The 27,998-nt window shown below is 46.7% G+C and overlaps 2 protein-coding genes across 8 annotated transcripts; both read right to left on the bottom strand.

Annotated features, from left to right (window-relative positions):
• Nucleotides 1–3,556: 3,556 nt before the first annotated feature.
• On the bottom strand, nucleotides 3,557–11,578 carry NOLC1 (nucleolar and coiled-body phosphoprotein 1). 2 transcript variants are annotated; one of them, XM_077125835.1, is made up of 13 exons: nucleotides 11,284–11,578; nucleotides 9,241–9,296; nucleotides 8,954–9,090; nucleotides 8,723–8,850; nucleotides 8,039–8,204; nucleotides 7,208–7,347; nucleotides 6,954–7,089; nucleotides 6,463–6,591; nucleotides 6,142–6,252; nucleotides 5,367–6,026; nucleotides 5,079–5,179; nucleotides 4,809–4,901; nucleotides 3,557–4,626 (listed from the first exon to the last, which is right to left on the bottom strand). In XM_077125835.1, the coding sequence occupies exons 1-13, from the start codon at nucleotides 11,401–11,403 to the stop codon at nucleotides 4,468–4,470; spliced, it is 2,136 nt and encodes a 711-aa protein (XP_076981950.1). In that variant the 5' UTR covers nucleotides 11,404–11,578; the 3' UTR covers nucleotides 3,557–4,467. The 2 variants fall into 2 exon arrangements, with proteins under 2 accessions (XP_076981950.1, XP_076981951.1); XM_077125836.1 differs by lacking the exon at nucleotides 11,284–11,578 and having other exon boundaries at nucleotides 8,954–9,133; nucleotides 9,241–9,281.
• Nucleotides 11,579–13,053: 1,475 nt separating this feature from the next.
• On the bottom strand, nucleotides 13,054–27,968 carry PPRC1 (PPARG related coactivator 1). 6 transcript variants are annotated; one of them, XM_077125829.1, is made up of 14 exons: nucleotides 27,766–27,968; nucleotides 23,096–23,284; nucleotides 22,383–22,529; nucleotides 22,171–22,263; nucleotides 19,115–22,049; nucleotides 18,773–18,826; nucleotides 17,912–17,969; nucleotides 17,070–17,140; nucleotides 15,406–16,120; nucleotides 14,372–14,515; nucleotides 14,199–14,265; nucleotides 13,959–14,080; nucleotides 13,600–13,751; nucleotides 13,054–13,305 (listed from the first exon to the last, which is right to left on the bottom strand). In XM_077125829.1, the coding sequence occupies exons 1-14, from the start codon at nucleotides 27,916–27,918 to the stop codon at nucleotides 13,202–13,204; spliced, it is 5,004 nt and encodes a 1,667-aa protein (XP_076981944.1). In that variant the 5' UTR covers nucleotides 27,919–27,968; the 3' UTR covers nucleotides 13,054–13,201. The 6 variants fall into 6 exon arrangements, with proteins under 6 accessions (XP_076981944.1, XP_076981946.1, XP_076981945.1 ...); XM_077125831.1 differs by having other exon boundaries at nucleotides 17,070–17,137; XM_077125830.1 differs by having other exon boundaries at nucleotides 22,383–22,526.
• Between the last annotated feature and the right edge of the window lie 30 nt (nucleotides 27,969–27,998).

Genomic DNA, 27,998 nt, shown 5'->3' with positions numbered 1-27,998 from the left:
TAAACTCAAGCATTTCTAGCTTTTGATTTAAAGTGGGACATGTGTAACTCTTCCTTTTACTTGAACATTTAGAAGGCATTGTAGGACTGAGTGGCTTAATTTCACTATTACTTTGTTCTTAGGGAATAGGGAGGTCCAAGGAGAGGGAAAGAGAAAGGGAATGGTAGATAGGTGGAGCAGTCAGAACACCTGCAATATTTATCAAGTAAGTTTTCTCTCTTACATGGGTTCAGTTTGTGGCACTCCCGAACAATTACAATAGTAACATCAAAGATCACTAACCACAGATTACTAGAACAGATACCATAATGAAAAAGTATGATATATTGTAAGAACTACCAAAATGAATGTGACAGACACGAAGTAAACATGCTATGGGAAAAACGGTGCCAAAAAGACTTGTTCGAAGTGTGACACAAAACTTCATTTGTAAAAAACAAGTGGAATAAAACAAGGTATGCCTGTGACAGCTTGGGGTGGGTGTAATATTTATTAAAATGTTAAATGCATATATCCTTGACCCAGCAATCACTTTCAGGAATTTTTCTTACAAAAATACACAGATCACATTTATACCTGAGCTTTAAGTGTTATTTCTAAATTCTGAGATGCTGTGCTATACGTGTATAAGCTGATATTTTCCTGGAACTCTGGGTACCTGTGTGACACCTAAGACTCAGAGTTGGAATTCTACAGCTCTGAAAGTCAGCATTGCTACATAAAGCAGCTTTTAAAGCCAAAAAAGAGATCAGGCTTCAATTAAAAATAAATATGAAGCCTATGTGGTTAGGACTAAGGTAAATCAGAATACAGGGTAAAGGATGATAGTATGTATTTTAGAACTTCACATACTGTATGAGACCAAAGGAAGAAAGGTTTATTTTGTCCAAAACCTAAACTTTCTGTAGCACACAATCTAACTTAATTTGTCTGGCCAGCTCAGTTAAAAAACTTATACATAGACCCTAGAATTGGGAACAAGATCTTGCAATTTCGTTTAGCTTAACATAATACACAGATTCATTCTAGAGTATATTGGGCAGATAATTCTCCTAGGCAACAGGGACATGACTTCCAGGGATGAGACTAGCCCTGGTAATGTTGGATTGAGAATGTCTACCAGACCAAAAGGGGGAAAAGAAATGTAGCAAAGTAAGGTATCAGTGGCTAAGAGAGTTCAAATAGAGTCAAGAGACTATTCTAGAGGTTACTCTTATGCAAGCTTCAGCAAGATATTGCTAATTGCCACGGTATGCCAAGCCCCAGCCAACAGTATTCCTGAAAACCCTAAAGAATACTCAGGGTTCTGAAACTATAAAAATTTCGCTAAGTTTATTTTTCAGAAACCTATACCCTCCAGATGGTTCCTAGGCCAGATAAGCCCTAAAACCCAGTTACCAATCTCTCCAAGAGTATCAACCAGTTACATCCCCCTACCCCATAAAGTTGACACCACTTTTCAACATGAAGTTAGAATAGCCTTTTCCCAAATATCCCTAAAGATTGGGAGAAGGATCAAAGGAGGAAGAGTTGTATCAGAGTATATAGGTTTTAACAAATGAGTATGACTACTGGATCATTATACTGATGTTTATTTTTAGTCTCCAGTGTCTTCGAGCAGTTAGAAGGAATATCCAGGGCTCCATCTGATGGAGCTATAAGTTTCATTCACTAAGTTTATTTTTCAGAAACCTATAACCTCCAGACGGTTCCTAGGCCAGAGAAGCCCTGAAACCTATACTATGAAATTTGTTCTAAAACTACTTGTGAAAATGGATTCCGAAATTTATTGTTTTGTATGTCGTATTTCACAATAAAAATGTTTAAAAAAATACTTAAAGTCTATTTAAAATAGCAAAACACTGAAGCAATCTAAACATCCATCAATAAAGTACTAGTTTAAATAATTTACACTATTTCCACACAATGGAGTGTCATGTAGCCATCAAAAATGAGCTGCTGTGCCCTGCTATGAAATGAGCTCCAAAAATTATAAAACAGTATGCATAACAAGGTACCATTTATGTAAGAAACAAGTTGGGGAAGATAAATAATACACATATAGAAGCTCTCTCTGGAAGGAGACACAAGAAACAGGTTCTAGGTAGCAGAGGTGAGATGAGATGAAAATTTAATATTCAATTTTTGGTGTTATTTAAGACTTAAGTAAATTTGAAAATGGATGCATAGGGGAATGAGGCGGAGAAAAAAATACCATTCTTTTTTTTTTTTTTTCAATTACTCTCAGATTAACATTTTTCAACTCTGGTTGTTCAGTGGAATCACCTGGGAACTTTAAATAATACTAACACCCAGGCCCCACCAGCATCTGACTCAACTGGTCTGGGGATGGAGCCCTGGGTTATCAGTATTTTCAAAAGTTCTCTAGATGATTCTATTCACAGCCAGGATCATGAATGATTGATTTAAACTTCTTCTGTAAAGGATCAGAAAGTAAATATTTTAGGTTTTGTGACCCACATAAAGTCTGTTGCTTTTTTTTTTAAGTCCTTTAAAAACGTAAAAATCATTCTTAGTTTGTATTTTTTAGGCAATACAAAATACAGTACAAAAATAAGCCATGGGTGGGATTTGGCCCTTATGCCATTTTGCCAACCCCCTATTTAGACTATTCTAGCACAGGCTGGAATATTGCCTGGAAAAAGGACCATGAGACTATGAGGTGTGACCAAGAGCCAGCAAGCTACTGCCCAGAAGCTTCTGCAGTGAACTCACCAGGTCTGAACCCCAACCCTCTAACTGGCATCCAGAATGCTCTGGTTTGGGCAGAAGGTGGAAGGGGGATGGATTCAGCAATAAAACTTCCAGACATATTATAAGCCAGCCAGTTTATTATTTTATGCTAAAACATGTAACTTTTACCATGCAGACTGAAATACCTATGTCAGTATGAACAGTACAGTACATTTTCTTCCTGGAGGCAGTTACACAGAAAACCAGATTGTTACCAAGTTATTTAGAAGCATGGAATCCAAGAAAGGGGAGGCTGATCTTAAGATCCTACAAGACAATCATGAGAACTTGGGGCACACTTTCCCACCATAGGGACAGCCCTGCCTCTGGAAAGCTTGTTGACTCTTCCCTTCCCACTTTACTCTGATTGAGCATTCCCAATGGTCATTTCTCACAGCTTTATAATCAGCCAGTTTAGCCTAGGAATCATATCTCTGCTTACTGTTTTATGCCATCAATTCCAATGTTAGTAACATTTAAGGTTCTCAAGAGGGCACATCAATTGCTCCACATATCAACTATGAGACAAAATAATCCTATTAGGATGCTCTCCTAACCCCACTACACTCCAAGTTTTACCAGATTATATTCTTAAAGGTTCCTATCACCTCCATTAGCTCATACATATAAATTAATTTGACCCAATGTAACCTAATTCCTACCAAAGTTTGAAGTTTTTAGTTTTTTCCCCCCACTTTCTTGATCAGTGATTCCCAACCATGTGAGAGTTAATGAAACCAATTTTGTGTCACCACTGCTACCAAGACAGAAATACCAAATGATATGTATTTTTCAGAATTAACATTACTTTGTTCTCTGTCAAAAAGAAGATGCAGTCTTCAATGTTTTGACAGCTTCCCTGGGAATGAATGATCTTAAATTAGAACATTTAAGTACTTATTACTCAATACTAGTAAGGGTCAAGTTGCAGAAAAAAGCTTTTCAATAATAGAAAAGTTTATGCTTTCAAATTAAAAAAAAGAAAAAAAAAGCCATTTATTGCAAACATTATGTAATAATGATAAAATTATAGAAGAAATTTCTGACTGACCTAAGCATTCACACCACACCAAACTTTGCCTGTAACAAAACAGTGAATTTTATCCTAAAAAGTAGGTAGGTCCATGCTGCCTGAAAACTTCAGTCCCAGACCCAATGAATAAAGTACAAAATACATAAGGCATGCTTAACAGACACACATATACATTAACCATTCTTTTAACTTTCCTTGAGAAGGGGTAAGAGGGAGGAAGTGGACCACATGTGAATTCTTCAAGTAAATTATAAAAATTCACACATGTGACATTTATTATAATAATCTTGGATAATAGCTAAGATTTTATCTGTGGGAACCTGCCTCTGAAAATTATAACAAAAAACAACAGGAAATGATTTAATATAAAATATACAAATTTCTCAGTATGAGAACTTCCACAGAATAGGGAGAAGGAAATGACAACTAAAATAAATTTTCTTTAAAAATGACACTCCCTTTAGCTTGTCCTTGCTACAGAATACTCAAAAACAAATCTCTACAAAACTAGGATCACAGGAAAGGACCAGGGAGGATGTTAAGTTGTAAAGTCTTAGGATCTACTCTGAACTGCTGCCCTCACCCAGACCTCCCCTAAGACAAATGAAGGTTCTTAGGTCAACTGGGGAAAGTGAGCGGTCTCACATCATCGCCCCTGCTTCACCATGGATGGCCCCAGGTCACTCACTATCAAACTTAATGGAATTGACCTGGACGGAGATGGAACCTCCCCGGTAGCTGCCCCGCTTCTTCTTGGTCTTCTCATGTCGGAAGGATTTGCCTTTGGTGAACTTCAGAACCTGATTGGCTCGCTCCCCCCAGTCTCCAGCTGCACCTCGCTAGTGGGCAGAGAAATGTTATTACCATACAGAAGCCTAATACTGGACCCTTAGTCACTTTCTTCACATCCTACCTCCCCTCAAGGCAACCTGAATCCACAGAGCATCCCACCAACCTGAACCAAAAGCTGTCCTTTCTTTCACCCCACTTCCCTCAACAATAGAAAACACTGTCTCTTCACCTTGGCATCAAAGGAATTGTCTGCCACTCGTTCATCCACCTCAATTTCTTCTTCCCTGACCCTTCGGAATGGGGATGATGCCCTTTTCTCTACCTAGAGAAGAATAAAATAGGAAATCTGTGATGGAGTGGTCATGTAACATAAGTGCCCTCCTGAACTACACATATGTGCAGGTGTGCAAGACCAGGCAGAGGGCTGTCAAGATCATCCCCCGATTTTTCTTTCTGCTCTTATAGGGCTATGTCCTAAGAGGAAAGTGAGACAACTTACTTTTTTCCTTTTTGGAAATGTGTTGGGGGTCTGGAGCTTCAGCTTTTTGTCTTGAGGAGTATCTGCCTCCTTGGCAGCTTCATTCTGTTTCCGTTTCTTTCCTGAACCCACAAAACAAAAAGTCAGTCTCGGGGACTAATTTCCTGCTTCTCCTCCCAGGTTCCTACACTGAAGGCCTGTACCTAGAAGTCTCATTGTGGGCTTCCCTTCCCTACCCCTTACCCCAAGAATATATCCCAATCTGACTAGGGGTGCAAAACCCAGAGGACAGGTTCTCTGGATACAAACCTGGCTTGGAAACTGCCACTGTCACCTTTTTTTCTTCCTCCTCCTTCTCCTCCTCATTGTTGTCCCTGACTGGTTTTCCATTATGGGCAGTCAGTACAGAAGTGCCATTGGCCTTGGGTGCTTGTGGCTTTGGGGTACCCTTGCCCTTTGGCTTCTCTTCCTTGTCCTCCACACTGGAGTCATCAGAGGAAGAACTGCTGTTGCTCTCAGCCTTTTTCTTTTTGGAAGCAGACTTGGAAGGGGCAACAGCTCCTGTTATCTTCTTCAGTTTCTTTTTAATTGGGAGCTTAGATGTCTTTTCTTTCTCCTCCTCTTCCTCACTGCTGGAGCTGTCTGAATCAGAGCTGCTGGCCTCACCACCCTGCGGGTTCTGTTTGGCAGGTAGAGATGCAACTACTTTGGCTGTCACCTTAGACTTAGGTGTGGCCACAATCTTTGTAGTTTTCTCCTCCTTCTCCTCCTCACTAGAACTGCTCTCCTCCTCACTGGAGCTGCTATCAGCCTTTCTGATGAGAGACTTCTGACCACTGCTGGCAGGTGGCTTGGGAGCTGCAGCTGATTTAGCTGCAGGCTGTTTGGTAGTGGCAATTGGTTTACTTGAGGGATTCTTGGTGGTGGTGACTGGCTTGGCAGGAGCTTCATCCTCAGAGCTCTCCGAGTCTAGACAGAGAGGGGGACAGGATGAGCTGCTCCCCAATTCACACTCAGGGAAGAAGCCCTAGTAGCAGCTATCCAAGGGAAGGAGTGAGTATATCATTGCTGCCACATGCCTTACCTGAGCTGTCTGCAGAGCTTTCTGCTACTTTCTTTGCTGGAGCTGGTTTAGTGGTTGCTTTAGAGATGAGTGCCTTAGCTGGGGGTTTCTTTTCTTCCTCAGAACTTGAATCTGGGGAGAACCTGTGGCATTATGCTGGGTCCAGAGTCCCGACCCAACCAGGAGAACAACAGAAAGGAGGATACGAAGACAATTACAGAGCCTTAGGCCTGTCTTGCTTACATGAAAAGCAACAGAGGAACAGAAGCATTTGTCCCTTCTCAATTCCTATACAATCCCCAAAACTCATTTTTAGGGGGGATCTGCATCCCTTTGACTCACCAGACTCATCACTGCTCTCCTGACTGCTTTCCTCTGGCTGTTTCTTCTCTGTAGTTTTCTTGGGGGGCTGGGTCCCCAGGGTTTTCTTTAATCGGGGAGCAGTAGGTGGGGGGACTGAACTGTAAGGACCTGTTTAAGAGAGACAGTGTGGTAATTTTAATATATGTACATAAATTCTTTGATAATACTCTCACAGGTGGAGCTTAATTCCCTTTCCCTTGAATCTAAGCTGGAATGGGTAAGTGACTCGCTTCTAAAGAATGGAACATAGTAGAAAAGACAGTGTGTCACTTCCAAGTCTGGGTCATAAAAGGCACTGCAGCTTTCTCCTTGCTCTCTTTCTCAGTTTCCTTGCTCTGTGGAAAGCTAGCTGTCATGTCATGAGGACGCACAGAAGCACCATGGAGAGGTCCACATGGCGACTGCAGAGGTACTTCTGCAATGGGGCCCTGCCCATAGTCACGCAGCTTGATTCCCTTAAGTCAAGTCACCTGGTTTTTTCTTCATGGGCTTTTTCTGTTCCTCTTCTTCCTCACTGGAGGAGTCCTCACTGCTAGAACTCTTCTGTGCAGGGGCGGCAACGGCTTTCATTGGAGCCTTCACTGCGACTTGCTTTTTAGGTATAGTCTGAATCAAAGAGAAAATCAATTACCCCAGGAAAATGCTGACCCAACCATTCCTTCCAGGGAAATGAGACACCCCTGTTCCCGGCCACCTCTTTCCTGACAAAAGTTATGGCCCAAACCTTCTTAGAAATGGCTGCTGCCTTCTCCTCTTCTGAGTCATCACTGCTGCTGCTACTGCTGCTGCCGCTGTTGCTGCTGCTGCTGCTGCTGCTAGCTGCTTTGCCATTTGTTACTTTAGGTGCTGCCCGAGCTTGTTTGCCTAGAGGAAAAAGAAAACAATGTAAGGAATACCAAGGCAAGTCAGGAGCCATGAAAAACTTCCTTCCTATTAGTTCAGAACATAAAAGTCTATTAATTCTCTTGCCTTTGGAGCAGCCATGATGGAGACTGCCAAGGTTTACTGTATCAAAAGGTGACTTTCCCGCCCAATTTCAGGAATAAATCTATCTAAAAAAGAAAGATGTTATAATGTAAATTTAAATATGCCCTCTGAAATTTTCCATTCCAAATTCCATTCAGAGAAACTCCTATAAATCAATCTAATCTCTATCACGAGAAATTACGTAAGAAAAAATATTCTCAGTTTTTCTATGGGATGAAAGGGCAGGAAATAAAAGGAATAAAAATGGTACTAAAACGCACAAAGTGGTCAGTGGAGTAGGATTTGTAAAAACAAAAATGGTTATGAAATTTAACTAAAAAATGCCAAACAGGTACCATTTTGGTTTTTAAATAAGATTTTCCTTGCTGCAATGTCTGTTTTTCTATTAGCCCTTAATTATGAAATCTTATTTTGTAATAAAAAGTTTCCTTAAAAAAAATTAATAATGACATTACATCTAATTCAACAACCAGATGTCCATTTCAACCCTGGACCTAAGGAGCAATTTTAATAGCAGTCCCCAGAGTAACTCGTTCCCCAAGCCAGCCTCTTGGAACAGAAACAGTACCTGGTTTGGTTGGAGCTTTTGCTTGTGCTTTAGCTGCCACAGGTGCTGTCTTTGGCTTCTGATTCTTTGGTGCCTCGTCCTCTGAACTTGAGTCAGAATCAGACTCAGAACTCTCAGCCTTCTTGGGAGGAGCAATAGCTGCCTTGGCTTGGGGCTTAACACTCTTCTGTTAGAAAACACATAAGGGAATCAGCAAGAACTTCTGGGTGGCCCAAAAGGCAGAAGGCTTTCCAGACCCCTTTTATTTTTTATAGGTTGGAGCAACAAGAGCGAGGGAAAGCTAAGCAGAAATACATACAGGAAGGGCAAGACAATCCTAATAGGAAACAAAAAGTTCAGCCACTTGATATATTGGCTTTGCCCTCCCACCCCCTGCCATGAGCTTTCAATACCTGTTTACAAAACATAATCTCTTACTCCCAGAGCCCTAAACACAGTTTTGAAAAACCCACACTCCAGGGAGGAAAAATGGGGTTATTCCTCTAGATCCAAAGCCTGACTTCAATCTCACACATCCCTTCTACACTTCACATATTGATCATTGCTCAGAAAGTCCCCAGGTTCTTCTTCATAGTTAACCTATTCCGCACCCACCACCACCCCTTGGTCACTAGAAGCCAGGATTCTAGGTTTCTTCCTTTCTAAACTCTTAATTAACTCCCTTCCCTTCTTAAAGCTGCACACCTGGACAGACTTTTTCTTTTTCTCCTCCTCCTCCTCATCACTGGATTCTTCACTGCTGCTACTTTCTGATGCTTTGGCCACAACCTTCCCAGATTGCTGAGGCAGTGTGGTCCGCTTAGCAGACACAGCTGAACAAAAGCAGAGATCCAAGTAAAAATTAGGCACATGGTACACACTAACCACAAATCCTTTTCCCGGAATCACCAATCACAACCTCCTGCCCTGTCTTACCCGCCTTTTTAGCTGGAGGCCCTTGGGTTTTTTCCTCCTCACTGCTATCCTCACTGCTGTCACTGGATGAAGTCTTCTTAGCCTTCTTAGTCACCGGTCCATTTACCTGTAACTTCCGCTTTGGGGCCTTAGCAGACCTGTTGACATACATTAGACTAACTTCTGGGGATCAGGACCTTCCTAAACCAAGGAACACAGCCTAACAAGGAATAAAAAACACTGAGGAACACAGCTCACTCAGCCCGCCACAGAGAAAAAATAGCCAAAGTGGAAGAGGGAAGGCTTACTTGAGCCAGAAGCTATAGATATCCAAAAGGGAAGAGGCATTGGCATCCTGCTGTGTCTGTAAAAAAAAAAAAAAAGAGAGAGAACTGGATAAGGAAATTTTATTCTGGTTCTTCAAGGAAGGATCATGTTTTGCGTTATTCTTTCATTAAATGTGACCTATTAATCCCAACTACATTTGGTATAAACGGTACATATTACTATGTCTACTTGCACAAATCAGGAGAAAAACATCTGATCTATTTGCGTATTTCCCAATTTTGGATACCAAATACTTGGGCTATTCATGAGATTTTTATGGCACCATCACCACCACGTATATGAAAGGCTTAAAAGAACATGCATTTCCTTTATTCTACCATTGTCTTATTTGGAGTTTATCCTTACCCATGAAACAAGGAAATTAAACATTTATACAAGTGGGTGTTTTTGGCAATGTGGTTTATAATACCAAATCACTGGAAGAGAAGATTGGTAAATAACTGCTATACAGACAGTATAGAATTGCATTCAATTATTAGCACTCATATAGATTATAAATTGATTCCAAAAGATGGTAAGGCATTACAATACAAACAAGAGTGCAGATTCAGTCAGATAACTATAGATATGAAACCACCTCTGCCAGTTATAGCTGTGTGACTATGGGCATATTACCTAATCTCTCTGAGACTGTTTTCTTCTCTAAAAAAAGGAAATAATACTATCCATTTCATTAAATTGCAGAAAGAATAAGAGATAATATGGGTGCATGGGGGGTTCAGTGGCAGAATGCTTGCCTTCCATGCAGGAGACCCAGGTTCAATTCCTGGACCATGCACCCCTCCCCCCCAAAATAATACAAAGAATAAGAGATAATGCATGTGAAAGGGCTTAACAGCTGGCCCCTCACTATCCCTCCACAAATATTAATTTTGTCTTGTAAAACCCAAGAATCCTGACTCTGAAAGGCCCAATTACATCCAACCCATTATGGAAATTTTCTTTGCAGCCTCCCTGACATTCAATTCAAAACTGTTCCAATAAGAAAGCAGTTATATAAGTTTACATGGTACTGTGTCCCAGCTAAGGAAGTTCTTTCTGAGGTTGAGCCAATCGCCCTCTTTCACAGCCTGGTTCTGCTACAAAAACAAGACTACCTTCTTGGTCGTGTAATGTCTACACTGCAAACTACCACTCTAATCTCTCTCCAGGTGTTTCCCCAGGGTGCTCTTCCTGATATGTGGATTCCAAACCTTTCAGATCCTGGTCATCGTCCTCTTATATATGTTTGGAACAATTCTAAGTTATCATAGCTAAGGGAACAGCTTTCAATCATTGATGTTTCCTGTACAGAACTTAGTATATATCATCTTACGGAAATTCACCAAAAAAACCCCAAAGTGGATAACAGCATCTCTGTATAAATAGAAACAGACTCAGAGAGATCAAGCAAGCTGCCTAAGCTACACTCTACTAATGGTAGACCTGGTATCTTTGCTAAGTCAAAGATCCACCGTTACGTTTGCTTGATAGGGCTATGAGGTTCAATCCTTCTGCTTCAGTATAACAAGAGCAGAACCCTGCCTCTACGCTAATTTATTTTCTTCTTTATTAACGAAAATTCTAGCCTTCATTTCTGAAGCAATTTCATTCACCTTGAGTCCGAGGTAAATGAAGTCGTCAATTAGGTCAAGTCACGCTCTGTCTCAGTCAACTAAAAGCCCACCAAGGGCCGCCAACGATTTCGGTGGGGTACGGTGACCCTTCATTGCAGCACTCCGCCAACCCATGTGACTTGGGCCACGCGGGTCCCATGCTGCAGCCAATGCACCGCTCACCAAGAAAAAGCAGCAAGATTCAGTACTACCTATTCAGACCTCGAGGAAAAGGAGGCGCGACGCTCCAGGCCCTCTGCTGCCACCGCCGAGAGCTCGGCACAAAGGCCTCCGCAGAGACCAGGCGGGCAGACCCCAGAGACTTTCCTATTCGGAACCCTAAGCATATCAGGGCCTGGAGTCTTGTGGTCGTCCCACCCTGTCCAGTGCCCCAAGCTCGGGACTTACAACGCCTGTCGCCTTGGCGAACTTGTTTGCCACCTCCGAGAGCTGGTTATCGCGCAGAAAGCCGAGAACGAGGGGATACAGATCGCTGGGAAGCACGCGGCGCAAGCCGATGTCCGCCATATTCCAGGATACACACGTCACTACCGTCGTCGACACAGTGCTACTTAGAAACTGCAGGAGGTAGGCAGGCGCCCTGTAACGTCATTACGCCGCGCGGGCGCATACCGGAAAGGCAGGTATTCCACAGAGCAGTCCCGCCTCCGTGTCGGAGGCAAGGTCAAGGCGGAAGCCGAAAACTCCTTCCGGTCCTAAGCGTGTCGTCTTCATGGTAAGGGCGGAGCTCGCGGTCCGCCACTTTGTGTGGGCGGAGCCCTGACGTAAAGGCCACGCCCTCGGCCGTGGCGGGAAACCTCGGCGTTTCCCGCGCGTTACACTTTTGTAGGAGGTTCTTTTCTCAGAGTATCGGCATTCCGGTCTCCAGCTGGAATTGGTATTCCACAGTAATGCATGGGCCGCCCGGTTCAAGCTGTCCTTTACTCCCTAGACTTGGTCACAAACCCTCCCAATTGTCCCCATTCAGTGGGTTCCCCCTTCATCTTCACTGCCTCCAGCACCCAATGAGACACTTTTCTCAGATACCACTTCAGCCTCCAAACTCACCCCTCCGTTACAAAGGATTCCTCAGGTTATCGGTGGTGGTTGTTGATCCCCCAAACCACCCGACAGGATCTGTCCCTGCACCTCCCGTAGATATAAGGCAGCTCCCCTCCCATTACTTTTTCATCATTAGCTCCATGAAGAGAAATCCTGCACCCAACCCAGTCACATAGCAAGTCCTAAAAATAACTCCGCTACCTCCTGGATAAGAGTTCACACTGTGAACTAGAGAACTGCCGCCCAATTAGTTACCATGAGTAACTAATATAAAACCTCGGGTTCATAAAGAAATTCCAATTTCTGCCATATTTCAGTTCACATTAGCAGGCAGCAATCCCTTCAATCCTACCAACCTTCATCACTTTCCATTAATGCATTACATCAGGAAGGGTAAGAATCACTTCCTCATGGGCTACCCCTCTACTCTACTTTTCTCAAAACAGGCACCCCCCCCAGGTGTAACTCCGTGTCCCTGTTCCCTAGAAAGAAGCTGGCCCCATCTGTCCACATGCATGTATTCTTTAAACACCTGAGCACTTTCTGTGCACCAAACATTGTGCTCAAGCTAAAATGGTAAACAAAACTGAATGGTTTATGTAACCAGAGATCCAGTTTGGGGAACCTTTATTTGGAATAAGTTTGACTTTCCTTAGGTCTTTGCTATTGCAGGCCCTTCCTGGACAGCAGCAGGAACATCCTCTTGTTAGAAACGCAGATCCCATCCCAGAAGGTCTAAGAATCTGCATTCTAAAAAGAGCTCCCTATGATTCAATGACTTTGAAGTTTCAGCACTGACCACCATGACTGATTTCTCAAAGAATACATTCAAATCCAGTGGACTCTGCACCTGACCAGAGAGGTCCTAGGATCGTGATGGAAATGAGCATCTCCCTGGTTGTGTTTAAAGAAAAGTGAATATATTTGGCACTAGCACCACAGAAAGAAACACAAGAGCACTTGGGAGTTCTCTCTAGTTCATTTTTATTAGTCTGCATAGTGATTTAGATGTTCCAACAATGGGCGAACCCCTCAGCTCCACCCATTTTACACAGGAATGCAAGTTAACTTGTTTCAATACCTGTTATAAAAAACAAATACCCCTTTAAAAAAATCTGATTTTACACATTTTTTATTTCACTTTTTTTCCATTTCTTTACAAAACAGTCATCTCCTCACTAGCAGCTCTCTCCCCTAGAGTGGGGGAGGTGGGGTGGAGGAGGTTGGGCACCTCCGAAGAAAAAAGGGGAGAAAGGGCCCAGGGTTACCTCCGGAGGTTCTTCTGGGCCTGTTTCAACAATGTGTCAAAGTCAAGAGAATCAAATTTGCTCTTTACAGGGGCAGGGTCAAAGTCTTCCCGGTTGGAGTCTATAAAAGGAGAGAGACCAGTAATTTCAAGATTATGAGGTCTCTGACCGTCACTTCCCAAACACAGGGTCCTCAAATGGCCAGCAACCTCCCATCCCAATAATGGATGAAGCTTTAAGTGTCCTGATTTTCTGTCAAAGACACCAAAGCCCCCACTTCTCCTCTCATCCCACCCCTTAGGTTCTTCATTTGTCAGATGAAGATAAGTCTGCCTAGCTCCACCCTCAAAGGGTTGGGACCACTTCTAGGAAGGTGATGAAGAGTGCCAAAGCCTCAGGCCCTCTTTCCACTCACCAAGATCGGAATAGCTCCTCTTGCAAAACTGTCTGCGGCCCCCAAAGCAGAGATCAAAAGGCTGCTCATCTGCCTGCCGCAACTTGTGGCCGCTCTCAATGGCTGCAAATGCCTCCTCAGCATAGCGGTAAGTGACGAAGCCATAGTTGTCACTGGTGGGAAGGGTGAAGCATGGGCTGGAGTGGCCACTTGGGCACAGGTTGACAGAGTATCTGGGGTGGTTTCTTCTCATTACCCAACCAGCCAACTCTCTGACTGAGGAAATAAAGGTGTCCCAGAGCAAGGGGAAAAAGACAAAGAAGCATCAAGATAGCTAAATGGGACAGAAAGGACATCCTAACCTTAGGGCAGAAGCTTACCCTTGGACACGGAAGTGAATGGTGCACTCCTCAATCTCTCCAAAAACAGAGAACCTCTGTTTCAGCTCTGACCGAGTCATGCGGCCAGGTATCTTCCCAATGAAGACCACCCTTCTCTCTTCCTATTTTGGGACAAGGAAAATCAACATACCATGAGCCAGGACAGTCAGCTGTAGTTGACTCTCTAAGCTTGTAACTCAGGGGCAAGTCCAAGGTCCCATCACCTGTTCCTCTACTCACTATTGCACGCTCCTTCTGCAGGACTCTCTGCCTTTGGTAATGATCATGTGAACGATAAGAGCTGTACCTGACAGGAGGAAAAGGTACCATCAGCCCCTAGACATACATCAATTCAAGACTCGAAACTTGAGGTACCTGCCCAGGTACCACTGACATCCTATACACACGCTCACCGCCGCCTCCTGTCACTTCTTCGGCGAGGGGATGGAGAGCGGGAACGGCTGCAGGAACTGGATGAGGAAGACGAGGAAGATGCAGAGGAAGATGACGATGAGGAAGAACATCTTCGGGAACGTCCAGAGGAACTGCAGCTGGACCTGGAGAATAAAGGACCATGCAAAAATGCTGGAAGTGGTACAGGTATACTCCACTTGCATCACCCCGGCTCCTGCCCTGACTTCTCGTCAGAAGGTTCAGGACCAGAGGTAAAGTAGAATAGAAGAGGTCTAGAACAGTTATCTTCACAGATAAACAAAGTATCTGGACAGAAATCATTTTTATTTTCAATTGTGCAATTCAAAATTGAAAGAGTTATCAAAAAGAAAATAAATGGAAACCTAGAGAGATAAAGGGCTGAGCCCTAGGTCTCTCTGTGGTGTTGGGAGCCAGACCTGAGTCTCTGGGTTTCTCCTTCTTTACCATATCTCATAGGACTGCTCCACTATAGAATAAAGGGTAGGTGACTGTGCTAGACTTATAGTAGGGGCCACTTCTGAAGATATCTACCGCCAACAAAAACCAAAAACTTCACTGATTAAGTGGGAAATTTTGGATCTGTTATTAAAAGACACCACCAGGAAATAGATGAGGCACCCAAAGGACTTCGGGAATGACTGTTTCCAATGAAGAATTAACCCACTCTTCCACCTTCTCCCATACCACCAGGAAAATGCCATAATTGAGGATTGATAAAGTATGTGAAGGAATCAACATGGTCAAGAGCAAACCCTAACAGTCTCCTCAAGGCATGTCTCAAGGAAGCAGGAGACCTCAGGGACAACCCAAACTCCAACAAAGAATGGAAGCTATCTTCCCACAGTTTGCCTCCTTCAACAACTCAGGAAAGGGGGGAAAGACAAAAGCCAAAGACAGAAGTGGAAGACCTAGTGCCTGAAAGTATCAAACTTAATGTGCAAAAGCTTTCAAAAGAAACCATTGTACATGAACTTCCTAAATGGAGAGGACCTAACAGGCCATCAGAGCTCACCTGCGCCATCTCTTGTGTGGGGGGGAGAGGGACCGGGACCGGGATCGGGATGAGGAAGACGACGATGAGGATGAGGATGCTTCGCTGGTCCCGTTGGACCCAGAGCTGACAGAACGGCTGCTGCGGCCACGGCGGCCCTGCCAGCCCCGGCTTGGGGAGCTGGCTGATCTGCAGGCTTTTCGGTAGCAGCGCACTGACCGCTGCTTGGCTGAGGACTGAGGAGTCCTAGTGTTCATGTCATTCCGGCAGGGTGAAGCCTCAGGGGACAGCAAGGTGGATGGGGCAAGGCAAGGGGTTGGGGGGTCTGCCTGCTCATTGCTAGTCCTGTGATCAAGTGGCTCCTGGGAGGCAGCTGTGTGTGGGGGCAATGGGGCAGCTGGGCCCAGAGACAAGACCGGCTTGATGGTGATGTCCTGATGGCGTTTGACGTTCCATCGGGAGCCCACCTCTGGAATGACTAGGGCAGGCGTCTTTTTTGGGGGGGTCCTGCTCCGGACACAATAGTCATGGTCCCCAGAGCCCACATGGACAGGACTAGGGCCATGGACCCCTTCTTGGAGACAGGCTGCAGCTGGATGTTTGACCTCTGTAACTCCTTCAGGCTTGAGGGCTCCCTCCTGGGCGGTAGACTTAGGAGATTTGGCTTTAGCCAGCAGTGAGACAGCAGCCAGGGGCTTCCATAACTGGTGGGGAGGGGTAGCTGGAGGGGTGAGCCCTGTGGGGGGAGGGAGGATGGAGATACCAGGATGAGATCCCATTCTAACTTCCAGATACTATGTATACAGGTTCCAGAAACCCCCAGACCTCATCTCACTAAGTATATCAAGCATGGTCAGCAGCCCAAGTTCTCCCACTGCGGCAACTGATGCTTTCCCTGTATTCCCCATCCTGGGAAACAGCAATAGCTAGAACCAGCCAACTAGTCCTCACCATCTCACTACTCAAACCTAGTTGGTGACCTGGTCTTATACAGTCTCTCTCTCCACTTTTAGATCTACCCTCCACCCAAGCACTGCCTGAATTCTGAGCTGCATCTTCCTATGCTTCCAGCTTCATATCCATACACCTGTCTTCTGCATTCTTGTTGGAGGAAGCTCCCCAAAACCAATCTGGCAAAGTTTTTTCAATTGCTTCTTATCATATACAGGACAAAGTCCAAGCAGCTTAATACGGCATGCAAAGTTCCCATAATCTGACCACCTACTCACTGCTCCAGCTTTATCTTATTTTAGTTCTGTCTCCTACCCTGATTAGCCACTATACTCCAGCCAAACCAAACCACTCACAATCCCCAAAGCATACCAAGACATTTTTCGTTTCTTCAGTTCACTCAAGTTGCAACCTCTGCCTAAAATGCCCTGTTCCCTAAATCTGATACCAGAGATTTTCTCAAGTCTCAATTTGGAGGATTACCTTGTATATAACCGTTTGCTGACTGCTCCCTTCCATCCCAACTGTAAACCAGAGAGATTTCTTTTTAACGTACCATCTCTGACACTCAATGTGCTCATTTGTTTATACATCTGCTCCCTAGACTATGAGCACCTCAAGGATGGAACTCAGTTCTTTAGGTCCCTAACACCTACACAGCACTCAGTACAGAGCAAGCTCTGAAAAGGTCTGCTGCATGACTAGAGAAAGGCAGTTTCCCGCCCTGAACCCACCTGCCACGTTGGCCAGTTCTGGGGCTTGTAACCGGTCTAGGGGCTTCTTCTCCTGGGGAGTGTCAACGCTGCTGGCGGGGGAAAAGGGAAAGCCTGGTTCATTGCCTCCTCAACATCTTGTACATCTGCTCTCCTCACAACGCAATGGGAGAGGGGCATGTGCAGAGAGGAATGGGATGTATGAACTGTCCCCAATAGTCTCCTCAGGTACAAAAGGGGACTTAGCGACTAAATTGCAGGTTGGGCCTCAATTCACTGATTCCAGGGGGTAGGATGGCTATGACCTTGAATATCGCCCCCCACCTCTGTCAAACAAGGTACATCATCTGCCCAGCTCAAACCAACCAGAGACCAATGTGGAGAACATGCTTGGCAGAATAGGATGAGGTGCCATGAATATGAAGAAAGAAAAAAGTCCTCTCAGTGTAAGAATACTGGGAGCAAGGAGGTTCGGGGTGCCTGTGTTCTGCAAGGAGCAAGGAGAGCCCTAGCCATGAGCATCAGCCTGACTTACACCATCACCAGTGTTGAGCAAGCTCAAAGTTTGTTAAAAGAAAGAAAGAAATCTCCAAAGGCATGACCTGCCAGAAGATAAAAGGCACCTCAAAAGCATTTTGAATCTGACTTGAATCAGCTGAACAATGGTATGCACCCTTCCCCACCTTGCCACCCAAGACAGTGCTCAGTAATGACAGAAGGGATGGGTAAATGGGGAAAGCCTTTAGAGTAGACTAGGTATCTCTGCAACAGAAAAATCCAGTCAACGGTCCTGGAGCGCCGGCCGGCTGCTGACCAACAGCTAACAGCTGTAGGGTAACTCGCTCACATGTCTCCATACTTACCCTGAGTTTCCTACAGCCAAGCTGTCAGCAGGAGCCGGGGGAGGGCACTCCTTTTTGGCTGCAAAGAAATTATACTAGTTAAAAGCCCAACCAGATGTTCCAAACTGCGGGGCAGAAAGGCTGGCTTTGAGACTCAAAGGAGGAAAATCTACATTGCCTACATATCCCCTATTGGGTTCTCTCCAGAGAAATCTGTTCTCCTCCAATGGATACCTAGGTTGTTTTAAATTATTTCTCTTCTGCTCAGAAACATCCACATTCCCCCCTGAACTTGGGAGTACAGATTCCTAAGCCTGACATTCAAGTCCTTCATGACCTGCCTAACTTCTTAAGCTGCTAAAACTCACATTTTATATTTTGCCTTGTACCATAGATATGTTGCCAATTCAGAAATTCTACAGATTTTTCTCTCCAATTAGATAAGCTCCTTGAGGACAGGACACAGCCTTCACTCCACCTACAACTAAGCCTTGTACTTACAAAGCTGAGCCATTCACTGCCTTGCAAATAGACCACAAGGAATCCTTCCTATACCTCTATAACTTTATTGACGATATACTCATTCTTTCTTCAAAATCCTGTCTTTCAAGGCACAGTTTGAGAGCTAAGCCTCTCTAGAAAGATGTCTTCAAACTACCCAAACCCACTTGGATCTCCCCCATCTACTTCTCTATAATACTTGCCATATTGTACCACAAACCTCTCCCTGGCCTAAATTGTGTCACAGATGAATCCTGACTCATCATTCCAACCAGGGAGACTGCTCCTTCATGCACCCCAGTTTAAACAACTACAGCACTGGACCCAAAGGAGCTATTAGTAAAAAAAGAAGTTGGACCAAAACTATTCAGGTTCCCTCACCTTCTGATTTCTCAAACTGCTCCAGCAGACTGGACAGGTCCGACGCCTCAATCCCTATAGAGGCATACAACACAGGATTGGAAACCAGCCTCTATCAACTCTGAGGGTACAGTACCCAAGAAGCCCCCAATCATTCTCCCTTTATGCTCCCCCTGCCCACTGTACTAAGTGAAATCAAGGCAGCAGCACAAAGCAGGAAGGATTCAAACAAATGGCCCACCTCTTGGGAACCCTTCAAAGAAATCCAACAAAGGCCAGCCCCATTAAGGTAGTTTATCCTACTTATGGAGAACACTCCCTTCTCAGTCCCTGATCATGCCAACTGAATTGTGCGGCACTCACCAATCTCACTGATGAAAGCCTGTACCACGTCCTCAGGGGCCTGAGTACGTGGGGTAGGCAAGAAGGACAGCTTCCTTAGACGGGCTGGGTGGACTGCAGGCAGCTTGGGGCCATTGCTCTGCCTTGGTGTGGGCACAGCCTTAGCAACAGGAGAGGGAGGCTTCTCCCTAGGCCTAGTTTCCTGCATCTCAGGCTTTAGTCTCTCTGACACAGGCTCAATAGCCACACCCTCACCAGGCAGACAGTGGGGAGCGTTATTTGGGGGGCTTTGAACTGGGGAAGCCACACTATGTTTCAGGTGGCGAGATGCAGGCACTGGCTTGACCTCTGCATTGGTGGGCTCTATCTGTGGAGCTCCGTGGCCAACAGACCCCAGACTGAGGGGAGGAGCCACAGGCACAGGAAGTACACTTTCAGGAGCGCCAACTGGGATACCACTGGGCTCCATCTTGGGTGGGGGAACAACTCTCCCAACAGAGGCTGGAGGCAATGGAGGTGGGGGAACAGTTGGCCAGAATGGAGGGTTTTGCAGCCCTGGGCCCCATCCCAAGGGCCCATAGGAAGAGCTGGAACTGTAAGGTGGGACTAGGGCAGGAGGGGGTACCCAAGGCACATTACAAGTGGGGGGCACAGCATAGGCTCCAGGACTGCCAGACACTAGGGATACTGTTGGAGGGGGAGGAAGGCAAGGATAGCCAGAAGGGGACACAGAGGGATAACAAGACCAGGGTGGCACAGGAGCGTAGTGAGTATAGGGCTCAGGTGGCACTGGCCCCATAGACACTGGAAGACTAGGTGGCTGCAAGGATGGTGGAGGGAGGCTAGGAACACCTTGCCCACTTGGGGGAAGGGGCAACATACAGGGTATGCCCAGTCCACCTGGGGGAAAAAGTGGAACAGTGGGCACTGTGGAAGGCATGGGCCCGACGGGGGACATGGACTGCACAGTAAGAGGTGGAGGCCTCGCCGGCAGCAGCATCTCTTGGGATGGCACCTGCTCAGTGGGAGTTGAGGCCACAGGTTTGCTTGAAGGTGGCTCAGGACTAGAAGAAGTAGGGCTGGGACCCATAGGCACTAAACAAGCCTCAGAGGGACCCTCATGGAGAGCTTCAGAGTTTCTCTGCAGAGCTGTCTTCTTGGCTGTTGTTGATGGAATGACAAGACAAGGGATGTCCGCCAGACCTGTGGGGGTCTCTGGGAGACTGGGCCACTTCCCAGCTGCAGGCTGGGGATTCCTCTCTTCTGCCTCTGCTTGACGTTGCTGCCTTCGGCGTCGGTACTCAGATAAACTGAGAGGCCGAGGCCTAGCTTCTTGGGTTGTAGCACTGGTACCACTTTCCACCTTCAGAGGACCCACAACCTCCTTGACTTCAGGGACAATGGCCTTTGGTGGTTCCGAGGACTCTGACTCAAGGAAAAGCTGGGGGGGTGGACTCCCCTGGGCTGATGCTGCTGCACGTCTGGGATCAGTTGGCCTGGGTTTAACTAGCACAGATTCAACTGGAGCCAGGTCATCAGGTACAGGGTCAACAGATGCTAGGTCACCTGGTGCTGGGTTGGCAAGGACAGAATCAACCAGTGGCGAATCATCTGAGATGGGAACAACTACCGTAGGGGCAACTGCTGCTGAATCAGCCATGACTGGGTCAGTCAGTACTGGGTCAGCTGGAAGAGAGTCAACCAGCTCTGAATTGGCTGAGGCAAGGTCAACCAATCCAGGGTCAACAGGTGCAGAGTCAGTTATAACAGGATGAACTGCAGTGATATCAGCTTCAACAGAGTCAACTGGCATGGGGTCAGCTTGAGCAGAGTCATTCAGTGAGAGAGAAGCTGGAATAGGGTTGGCTTGGATGGTATCAGCCAGCTTAGGGGCGAGGTCAAGGGGCCCTTCTTTAGCAGGGCTGTCTTGTCCAGCACCACTCTCCAAGTTCTCAGAGCTGGACTTCTCCAATGCAGCTGCCCAGGCCCGTGCCCAGGCCCATGGCTTGCCCCTGCCCCGGGGAGGCCCAGTATCTCTTTGAAATTCCTCCTGAGGCTGCTTCTGCAAGGTGCCCACCTGAGAGGTGGCCTCTGTGGCCACAGTGGGCTGACCACGAGAAGATGACCTCAGCCTTCTGGCATAGGCTTCCACACAGGCTACTGGTTCCTCCTTGCTTTTCTTCCTTCTGCCCTTTCGAGCTCTCTGAGAACCCAGCACTGCATTGGAAGGTGTGTTCTGAGGCTCCTTGGGCACAACTGACTCCATGACCTCCCTGGGTTCCAAAAAGCAAGCTGACCCCAGCTTTTCCTCTATGTCCAGGGACACTTCCTTCTTAGGACAGAGAGCTTCCTTGGGCACAGCAGCCTCCGTCTCTGACTCCATTATGGGCATGAGCAGCTTCAAGGCTGAATTAGCCTCTAATGAGTTATCCAGTAGCACAGGTTGAGGTCCAGTAGGGATCTGGTGTACCACAACTGGGATCTCCAGGTCATCACCAGCTGTGGCTGCCTGGCCCACAATCTCCAGCACCACACAATCTTCGGGCAGTGTCAAGTCATCTGAATGCTCAAGTGATGTCATGTGGGTGAGGTTGGGCAGGCAGTATGGGTGCATGGCACGCACCAGCTCACTTAGAGAAGAAATGCTCTCATCGCCAGCTGCTGGCACAGCCAATTCTGCTGCTCCTGACTTATCTACTTGTTCAGGGCAAGCCAGGTGCATTGGGAAGTCTGGGATGCTGCTCATAGCATTGTCAAGCTCCCCACCAAGCAACTGGCCACTGAAGCTGGCCACTTCTTCCTCTTCTTCTCCATCACTACGCTGCTGGGGAGGAGAGGACTGGCCCCAACGGGATCGTGATCTTGGGGGCCTCCAGCTAGGAAGCTTGGGGGAGGAAGTCTCCAAGAAGGAGGGTGGCGAGAAATCCCATGAGGGGTCTGCAAGAGACATTTCAACCTGCAGAAGGGAAGAGAAGCCTCAGGAAGAGTTTTCTCTAGATAAGTTTTTCAGACTGCCCCCATACTCCTCCCTCCTGGGAGGTCCCTGAGGCGTCCTAAGTTAGGTTCACCCCACTCACTCTGCTACTTCCTGTGGTGGGCCCCAATGTATCAACTGGGGTAATGAGGTCACGTTCTGGGGGTGTCCGAGAGAGGGTGAGCAGCTTGTGTAGCTGAGAGGGAGAGAAAGAATCAAGATCAACTTGTGTCTCAGAGCAAGGTAAGCAGACCCACAGACATGGTCCTAATCTTTACACCAACCATACATCCCCTTCCCTGGTCCCACACTCACAGAGCCTTCCTGAGGTGACACAAGCAGCTCTGAATCAGGAATGCTGTCAAACGGAGACAGGTTCTCAGAATCTGCATTGTCTAAGATCTCCGTCAGGGCTGTGAGCAGTGACACTTCATTCTGGTCCTCCAGAGACAACCTGCTCTGCTCCAGAAAGACAAGAGAAAGGTCCCACCATCACTCCTAATGCCCTTCTAAGCCAATTAGAAGGAATGGGTGCAAAGAGAAAGAGAATCATGGTCTCCCATGCTCAGCTCAATTTGCCAAAGACAGGAATCTGAGCTCCATGAAACATGGATTTCTATCACATTATTACCATTCACCAGACCTCTAGGGTCAACTGAGACCAGTCAAACTGAGTCTTTAACTTGGGTTTTGCAACCCCCCACCAACCCTCAGGTAAGATATGGGATGCTTAGTAGACCCTTAGCTACGCTGGGATTGGGTTCAAAGACAGAGATCAGAACTCTCCGGACAGGTAAGAGGCCCAGGCTGGGGCAAAAGCCTTGGGCTCTCATCCAAGCTCACCAGAGCATCCTTACATGGCACATTATCTGGCAGCCTGCCACCCAACTTCCACTTAGTAACAAAAAAAAAACAACACTCTTTAAGGACTCAGGTTGGGCATCCAGGAGCAGAATCATGCCTGAAGCAACTCCAAAGATTTGTACAAAATCCCTGTTTGAAGACTTCCAGGTCCAGCCCTAGCTCACCTCCCCGAGACTTCCAAAATCCTCAATAAGAGAGATAAGGGAGGCATCCATGTAGCTCTGCATGGTCTCCAGCAGTGTCTCATCCTGTAGGATCAGCTCCTCCATCTCCAGGTCCTTGTCCCTCAGAGACGGGGCCAGTCGAGACAGACTGACAAAGCCAGAATCATCCCCTTCCTCATGTAGCCGTACCTAGAATAAAAAGGACAAGGATCAGAAAAGTAGGGTGATAGCTAGAAGGGATGGGCCCTCTGGGGGCAACTGTTTGACATGTTCCATAAACCAAAGACCCATCCCTCCACAAATGGCAGCAGCACCCCCCTCCCCCAACCTCCAGGCTAGCTGGATAGAGAGAAGTACAACCCTGGTACAATAGCCCCAACAATGATTGCAGTGTTGAAGGACCTTCTGGACTGAAAAAAACTTTAAACTCCATCCAGGAACAGTTGGAACCACAGGAGATTATTAGACTGGAGAGTAAAAAGATCAAAAAAGGGGCGGGCCGCGGTGGCTCAGCGGGCAAGAGTGCTTGCCTGCCATGCCGGAGGACCCCGGTTCGATTCCCGGCCCCAGCCCATGTAAAAAACAAACAAACAAACAAAATATAATAAAACAAGAAAATGTTTAAAGATGTTTCCCTTTCTTCCTCCCTTCCTTCCTTCCATCCTTCCTTCCTTCTCTCTGTCTTTCCTTCCCTTCCTCCCTCTCTCTTAAAAAAAAAAAAAAAAAAGATCAAAAAAGATATTCAGTAGAGTCATCTGTTGGCAGTGGTGAAGACAAACAGTCTGAAGGGGGACACCAAAGGAAAGGAGGTCACCAAGAAGACAGTTTCTGCTATTAACAACCTTACCTCCCTCAAACCCTTCTTAGGTCTCTCTTCTCTGTTTAGCTCAAATCCCACCTTCTTCAAGAAGACACCTCAGACTTCTCCAGCCTGTGGTAATCGCTACTCACACCCATAAATTCCCATATTTTTCTGTACCCCTTGTTTATCCTGGATTCACAGCCTGTCCTCTCCCCAACCCATGACATGACATTCCTTACATCACTAATAAAACCAATCTCCTCTAGGGCAAATACCCATTTGTACTTTATTAACTTAAGATTCTTTTTGGTTCCTGAGAGGGTTTAAACTGAACTTATACTTTCCATTTACCCATGATGCCTGGCACAGCTGATAAGCACATTCATTTCACAATTTTGTTCTAAAGGCCCTATAGTGTGCCACTCAACCTCTCAATGGGTGTCCCAAGGGAAGGGTCCCCACCTACAGGTGAGAGCCAAAGAGGAGAAAGCCTGGTTTAACAGATGGACAGGTCCTGCCCCACATTCCCCTAACAACATCTTCAGCCTTGTCAGGTAGGGAGCCACCCACCCAGGACTGATGTGTGCAGACGTGGCTGGATGGGGCTGGTGAGGCCAGAGTCACAGATATCTCCACTGTAGGAAACAGACACAAAGAACAGGAACAGAAACAGGCCAGCTTCCCCCACCCACTCATCTTAGGCAGCAAAGGAAAACTCTATACCTCTTCCAAAAGAAAAAAAGCCACAGGTGTGACCACAGTTCTTTCAGCCACCACCACCACATGCATGCAACACACATATGCATACACACACACACACACACACACACACACACTCTCTCTCACTCTCTCTCTCTCCTTCCTAACCAAGCTGAGTTTGGATGCCCAAGGTGAGGAAAGGCTGGATAGAGAAACTTTGAACCAAGCCCAGAGATGAATGAAGGGTGGCAGGTTTTAGGCACTAACCCCTCCCAGGCCTTCACAATCCTATAATTACAACCAGCAGCTGAAGCGCACCTGGCTCAACAAACAGTCCTAAGTGAGCAAAGTGGCTACATCTCTACTTGCCCCTTCTCCCTACCTACCAAGAGCCCCAGCCACCACGTCAGAATTTCAAGACAATGCCCTTCCAACAAATCACTCCACCTCCACCGGGCAGGTACTGGAGACATAGTCAGCGACTGTCTTCTCCCCAAACCTGACCACACCCATTCCTCAATTCACAAACAGCACAGCTCCCGGAGTACCAAAATTACCTAGGAGCCAAGCCCATGCTAAAAGTGGGCCAGGAGTAGTCAGACACCAGCATCAACCTCCCAAATGGATTTCCAATCTTGTCCCTCCAGGGTTCCAAAACCAGCCAGAAACTTTAAAAAAAGAAAACAAAAAAACACTTATCTGCTCACTTCCTGAGACCCTCCCTAAATCTCTTCAATGGTCTTAGAATTAAGTTAAACTCCTTGACATGGTCTACAGGGGTCGTGCCTAGGATGAAGTTTTTCCACCAGACTCTCCTACTCCAAGTCTTCTCCCACCACTTTGCCTCTTTCTCCATGCCAGCCACAGAAGTCTATAAGCCAAGTCCTCTCCCACCTCAAGGCCTTCACAAAGTATTACCTCTGATAAAGGCTTTTCCTACACATAAGTGAATCTTGAATGTTATACTAAAAACACACCAAGACTAAACTGATTTTATTCCAGGAACGTTGGGGTGGTTTAATATTAGTAAATCTATTGGCACAACTAACCACATTCATGGATTAAAAAAACATATTATAATCTCAATAATTGCAGAAAAGCCATATGAAATGAAATAAAAATATTTTAAACTTTTATAAAGCTATAAATATAAGAAAGCTTTTTTAACCTGGTAAAATGAACTTACCAAAAGCCTACCACAAAGATAATAAGTGGTGAAATATTAGAAGCAATCCTTTTGATTTTGTACTGAAAAGAAATTAAAATGGAATAGGATGAGAAAAGAAAAAAGAAAAGCTTTTCCCACACACACAAACAGCATGCAGGCCTTAGCTTAAAATGTCCTTTCCCAGACCCTGCAAAGTACATTACTACTACCCATTATACAACCACTGCATTTTCCTTTTATCCACTTATCATTATTTATTATCTGTCTGTCCTGGTAAAAACATAAGATCCTGAGGACAGAGACGATGTTTGCATGGTACACTACTGTATCCTGTGCCTAAACATTACAGCACCTCAATAAATACCCAGTTGGTTGGCTGGCTAGTTCACACATAACCCATCTGTGTGTGTATGTATGGCAGAGAGGAGAGGTGAGAGTAATCTCTCAGTGAGATCCTCTCCAATCCCAGATGACCACCTAATTTAGATTACAGCTGGATCTTGGGTCCTTCTTGCCTCTCCTCCTGAGCAGCTCTAGCCCCACAAAATGTGACCTCTGAGAAAACACCAGGGCAGCTCCCAAATTCATGCCCCATAAGCCCCTCTCTCCTGGATTATTCTGTTGAATTTGTCCCTACCTGGCAGTCTACAGCACAATTCTAACCCAGACCTTAGAAAAAGTTTTCAAGCACTCAGTTTAATTGTTTGGTAGATAACAGTTCAAACTACTTCCTGCCCATCTCCACCCTGGGTGGGAACTTTTACGACGCCTTTGGCTGAGGAATGGGGCAATAACACTTTTTAAGTATGGAAACATGAAGGCCCAGAAGAAAGAATCTGACAGAAAGAACTCTTCACATCTAATAAATATTCAACCAGTGTTGAATAGTTCTCAAACCACCTTCAACTTTTCCCATCTTCAGCAAAAAGCCTAGAGTGCCTTAAATACAGACCACCCAATTTGTCAGTTCAGAGGAGCAGGATTTAGTTGCCTCCTCAAAACAGACGCTGGAAAAAAAAGTAAAGGGGGAGGGAGGATTCCCTTTCCCTTACTTAAGCTTGTCCCAGGTATATGTTGACACTCCTCATCCCTCTTAAATAAAAAATGAGGCAGCATTGCAGGCAACCAAAACACGCCAGTGCCCGTGACTCACAACCCACCCCAAGCCGGTCAGACAGAAGCCGCCACCAGCTCACTCCTCCATAGCCCTTCAGCCTCAGTCCTATACCCTCCCCCATCCATCACACCCGCCAATCTCAGGGAACAGACTCGAAGCACATCTGGAAAGTCCTTCACCACCCGCTGTCGAGAGCGGCTGCGGACCAAAGCAGAAGGGAAAAACTCCCAAGGCTCTGGGCAAAGCTGACTCTAGCAACCCCTACCTTCCTTCCCGGCTGGGAGACCTCAGCCCAGACTGGAGATGGCGGGACCGGCTGGGACACACCCAGTTCCCGGCAGTGCGGCTCCAGGGCCGACACGAGATGCCGGGCAGCCTGGGGCGGGAGCCACGTGGACATCCCCCTCCCTGCCCCCACGTGGACCCGCGGCCCCCCCACCGAAAGCCCAACCCACGTGGGTGTCGCGGCTGCCTAAAGGGGGAGGGGAGGCAGACAAGTTCTCCCGGGAAAATGTACCCCCCCCAGCCCCACGTGGCTCGAAAAGGCAACTGCGGCGCGTGGCTAGGGACGCCCCGCCCGGCACCTTAGAGGAAAATCTTAGCCCTCGACCCGGAGTCCGACTCTCTGAACCCTCCAGAAGTGGGCCATAATGTTTCTGACACCCGGCTCCTGCCCCTCGGCGATCCCTAGAAGTGACCGTAGAGACCCCACCATGCCCGCGTATCTCCAGCAAACCGCCCGGGTGCACTCGGCCCCAACCCGGCTCCCGCCGACACCCGGCATCGACTCCGGAGCGCTTCCTCCCTTTCCTGTGGCGTCCACGTGTCACCGCCCGGTACACGCCGTTTTGCTGCCAGCCGCGGGCCGCCCGCCAGTCTCTCACCTGCTCCCCGCTGCTCGCAGCGCCCACGGTCCCATACGACGTTTGGCTCCGACTCCCCCAACCGCTGCAGCGGACTCCACCGCCAGGTCCTGGCCCACGGCCCCCACCCGGCGGCGGCGCAATTCCGTCTCTCAGTCCCCGGCGCGCCGCCATCTTGGCCCCTGAACATCCAGGGCTGCTCTGATCGCCGGCGCCGCCTCGCCCAGCCGATTGTGGGAAGGGAACTACAACTC

Source organism: Tamandua tetradactyla, chromosome 13 (genome assembly GCF_023851605.1).
Source record: "Tamandua tetradactyla isolate mTamTet1 chromosome 13, mTamTet1.pri, whole genome shotgun sequence".
NCBI classification, from domain to species: Eukaryota; Metazoa; Chordata; class Mammalia; order Pilosa; family Myrmecophagidae; genus Tamandua; species Tamandua tetradactyla.
This window is presented reverse-complemented; position numbering and strand designations above follow the sequence as displayed.